At 30.1% G+C, this 4,733-nt stretch overlaps 1 protein-coding gene across 1 annotated transcript; it reads left to right on the plus strand.

The window, feature by feature from the left end:
• The first annotated feature begins 218 nt into the window (after positions 1 to 218).
• On the plus strand, positions 219 to 2,373 carry LOC106331616 (auxin-responsive protein IAA7-like). Its single transcript, XM_013770007.1, has 5 exons — positions 219 to 553; positions 1,047 to 1,285; positions 1,519 to 1,654; positions 1,975 to 2,036; positions 2,114 to 2,373. The coding sequence occupies exons 1-5, from the start codon at positions 318 to 320 to the stop codon at positions 2,152 to 2,154; spliced, it is 714 nt and encodes a 237-aa protein (XP_013625461.1). The 5' UTR covers positions 219 to 317; the 3' UTR covers positions 2,155 to 2,373.
• Positions 2,374 to 4,733: the final 2,360 nt, after the last annotated feature.

Below are 4,733 nucleotides of genomic sequence, written 5' to 3' on the forward strand. Positions count from 1 at the left end.
CCGATTAGAACTTCTAATTCTACCACTTTTTCTTTTATAGCAAAAACAAAAAAAAATTATCTCTTGTCAGCGCCATCAAAATTTCTAACAGAGAATCCCAGCTTTTGTAGCAAAAGAAATATATTAACATCTAATCAATCCCACGTGTCAAAACCCCCACATATGGAGAGAAAAAGAGCAAATGACATGCACATGCATTTCATACACCCCACCACCGTTTTCTCTCCTTATATTATTTCTGCCCTTTCCTCTCTTTTCTTCTTCCCCTCATACCAAATCAGAGAGAAAAATAACATCTTTAATCTATTAGAAGTAACATGATCGGACAGCTTATGAACCTTAACGCGACGGAGCTCTGTCTCGGCCTCCCTGGCGGGACTAAAGCCGTCGAGAGCCCGGCCAAATCGTCGGTGAGGAACAAGAGAGGCTTCTCCGAGACCATGGATCTCATGCTTAATCTTCAGTGCAACAAAGAAGAAACCGTCGATCTTAACAACGCCACAGCTTCCGAAGAGAAGACTCTCCTCAAAGACCCTGCTAAGCCTCCTGCTAAGTAAGCTATATATATATATATGAATACTTGATTATAAAATATACATCTCTATATCTGTCTCTATGTCTCTAACTTCTTGGACTACGTATCCCCAATCTTCACCACTAGTTTATTATGATAAATCTAATAGTTATACTCGACTGATTTCAGTAATCATACAAAAAAATCTTGAAATTGGTAATATATATCCATATACATAAGTTTTTTAAACATATATCCATATATCCGTATATCCATAACTTTGAAATTAAAGTTGTGTTCTAGCATAAATAATAAAAAACCCATTATAAAAAATAATTAAGCGTGGTTGATGCTTAAACACCAATTTATAAATGCGTACAAGCAAACATTAAAGCATTACATCTATAATGAAGCCAACATAGTTAAATAGTAATTAATAATAACTAACTAATTAAATAAAAATAGTAAGTAGCAAAAACATTGATTGGTTAACACTTTAACACACATATATAATTAATGTTGTTGTATGTAGAGCCCAAGTGGTGGGATGGCCACCTGTGAGGAACTACAGGAAGAACATGATGACTCAGCAGAAGACAAGCGGCGAGGAGGAGGCCAGCAGCGAGAAGGCCGGAAATGGTGGAGGAGCTGCCTTGGTGAAGGTATCCATGGACGGAGCTCCTTACCTAAGGAAAGTTGACCTCACGATGTACAAAAGCTATCAGGATCTCTCCGATGCTCTGGCCAAAATGTTCAGCTCCTTCACTATGGGTACGTGTTAGAAATCTCATATCGAAGAAGTGCGAGAAATATAGATTAGTACATAAAGAATATTGGAAACTCGCGAATCTTTATCATTACTTAAATTATATTTATGTGTCCAAGAGGAATGGTAAATTTGCATCCACACATTAAAATATAATAATTTAAGTGTGCGAGTCAACTTGTGATATATATATACATATAAGCGCATAAATTTTATATCATTTGTGAATAATTTCAAGGAAACTATGGAGCACAAGGAATGATAGATTTCATGAACGAGAGCAAGCTCATGAATCTGTTGAACAGTTCCGAATATGTTCCAAGCTACGAGGACAAAGATGGCGACTGGATGCTCGTCGGAGATGTTCCATGGGAGTGAGTCATTAGATTTAATCCCTAATTTTTCATATTTTTAACTAATAACTCGACTCATTAACTACGTTTCCGAAATTATAAGAGATACGCCAAAGATATTCAAACTCCCTGTATTACAAATACGTACAACAGTGCATTGGTTGGCAAGAGACAAGAGGATCTTTCAAATTATGCAATTGTATCAAAAAAAATTTATTTAGCTTATTCGTAGCTGGCACAATCAACTTCTTCTCACCACATTGGATAAAACTTTAGAATAAACTTTAAATGTTAACGACTCATATACCAATGTTAACCAGAAATTTGAATATCTATTTCAGAATGTTTGTCCAGTCGTGCAAACGTTTGCGCATCATGAAGGGATCCGAAGCAATTGGACTAGGTACATCAAATTTTTTTTTGTCAGTTTTACTTTTCTATCTTTAAAAATTTAATTCACTTTTTCTTGGTTTGTTATAGCTCCGAGAGCAATGGAGAAGTACTGCAAGAACAGATCATGAATTTTATAATAAGAAGAAAAAAGAACCATCAGTGTTCAACCATATGACGGGTTCTTGATTTATATGTATTTTATGATTTTTGTGTATTTCTATATGTGTGTCGTAATTTAAATACTTGATGCGTATCTAGGGCAATAGTATTATGTTACCAGAAAGGTGTGGAAAAATTTGTAATGTGACTAAAAGAGAGGAAACTTAAATATCTCTGTGTTTGAGTCATATTTATTGCCCAGCATGTGTGTGTCGGTTTAGTGATCAATCACTAATGAACATATGCATATATATATATATATATATATATATAGAATGCATTATGTCTGTATGTGTCTGTACATGAGTATTGATCCCTACTAGAGCATGTGTCTGTCGGTTTAATGATCAATCACTAATTGATATATATATGCATATATAAATGTATGTACATGTGTTTTGATCCCTACTATGCTTCTTGTCGTCTCTTTGTGTGTGTTGTAAGATCTTGTTTCCAAAAATGAACAATTAGCTGTTACGTTTCTATTTATTAAACAAATCTTAGTCTATTTATTCTTCCTGTTTTCTCAGCTCTTGTAACGACTTATATGTAGAAACGATGAAAGAAGTGCTTTGAAATTTTATTCTAAAAATGCCTAAACGTTTGATATATATTATGTGAATCTAATTAAATTTATCACTGCAAAAACTGTATTACAAAAAAAAAACACCTAATTATTGAATTTATATAAAACTATATATCATGAAACTATATATGTTGTGATTCACCGAAATTTAGTTAACATTTTTCGATCAGTTTTGTATGTCAATGCATAGCAGATGTATTTTTGTGTAGCCAATACTTAGTTTACACTAACAACATTTTGGCCCTATAAAAAATATCCGTGGGAAAAGATCTATCTGTGGACTACACATCACATCCAGAGATTAGATATGTATCTTTAATAGATTCGGATTTAACCCTTTTCTTTTTCAAAAAAGACATTTGACCCTATAAAAGATATTTTATAATTTCATGCAATGATAACAAATGGTGAGGAAAGACTGTTCTGTACTAGAGGTGGGTATAAATCTGATAATGTGGTTTACGATGGTGGTATGGTATCTAAGTGATCGGTTGCAGTAAGCGGTTTAGAGTTTGATTTTTTGTATATATTTTTGTTGTGTTTTGGAATTTATTTGTTATTAAACATTTTTTAATAACATTACACTAGTTTTATTATCATCATCTATTTTTTTTAATGCAAACACTTCTTCATCTTCGTATGTGTAATACATTATTCTTCTACACCCATTTTCTTCTACACAAGTTAGAATAAAAATAATGTATCTACGGTGTAATTTTACTGTGGATGTGAGAATATTGTAATACATTATCGGTTTGTTTATTTCCATTTGATTTAATTTGTATTCTCTTTTTTTTTTCTTTTAATGGTTTTATAATGTGTATCTTGTTTAGCAAAAAAAAAAAGTAATGTGTATCTTGTTCGTAGTGTATAATTATAAAGATCTCGGTAAGAGAATTTCCAAAAAAAAACTCTATTTCGAAGTTTTTAAAACTCTATATTTGAAATTTAAAGGTGTTCTTCTCCAAAAGCAAAACTTCAAACTCAACTTCAAAACTATTTATATTTTATAATATGGTCCTTATATTTGTCATAACTAATTTGAATTCATAAAACTTTTGTAAATAACTAGAACATATATAAACATATTATAACAATATTAATTAATAAAATATTCTATTAAATATAAAATTCAAATAAAAATAACTTAATTAATATTAAACTTCAAACAAAATACCATATTATTTCATAAAATGATTTTCGTAATGCATATATGATCTATTAGTGCATTTCGAAGTAAAAATGGCTCTCCTCATTTTTACTTTGTAGGTTACGAACTAAAAGTTGTTGAAATCTGGTAATATTGATACTTGTAAATACATTAGATCGGAACAAGAAAGTAAAAGAGAAACATAAAATATTGCTAAAAGACTAATTTCTTTTTGATGACATTAATAGTCGTGAATATATTCAATATGAAAAAGAAAGAATTGTACGAAAAATACATCAAAAACAATAACAACAACGATCATCAGTTACACAAAAAATTTGGACAATATTTGAAAATTTGAAGGTTCCGGATCAAACTTACCTGACTATTAGTGTTGTTGTAATATTTAAATTTGTGTAATAGTTATGTCTTCATGTAATTTTTAAAAATCTTTTTGTTAAGTTTTTTTTTTGTATATTATTGTTGTCTAAATCTAGCTTAAAATATTTTAAATCTTATTTTAAAGTTTTATTTAATTTTATGTGTAAAATTTAAAATCTGTAAACAAAATTTAAATATTTATGAGATATAAATTTTTAAGGATTAAAACAATAAACGAGAAAATATTTATGTATCATAAATGTTATGTGTGATTATAGAGACCAAAATGCAAATAAAAATATGAAACATCAAATTTAAAATTTTGAGTAGTGAAACTTCGAATATAAAGTTTCAATCTTCAAAACTTCAAATTTGAAGTTTTGAAGTTTCTTTTTGGAGAGCAAAAAACTTCATATTTGAAGTTGGAGATG

This window comes from Brassica oleracea, chromosome C3, assembly GCF_000695525.1.
Source record: "Brassica oleracea var. oleracea cultivar TO1000 chromosome C3, BOL, whole genome shotgun sequence".
In the NCBI taxonomy this organism is placed as follows: Eukaryota; Viridiplantae; Streptophyta; class Magnoliopsida; order Brassicales; family Brassicaceae; genus Brassica; species Brassica oleracea.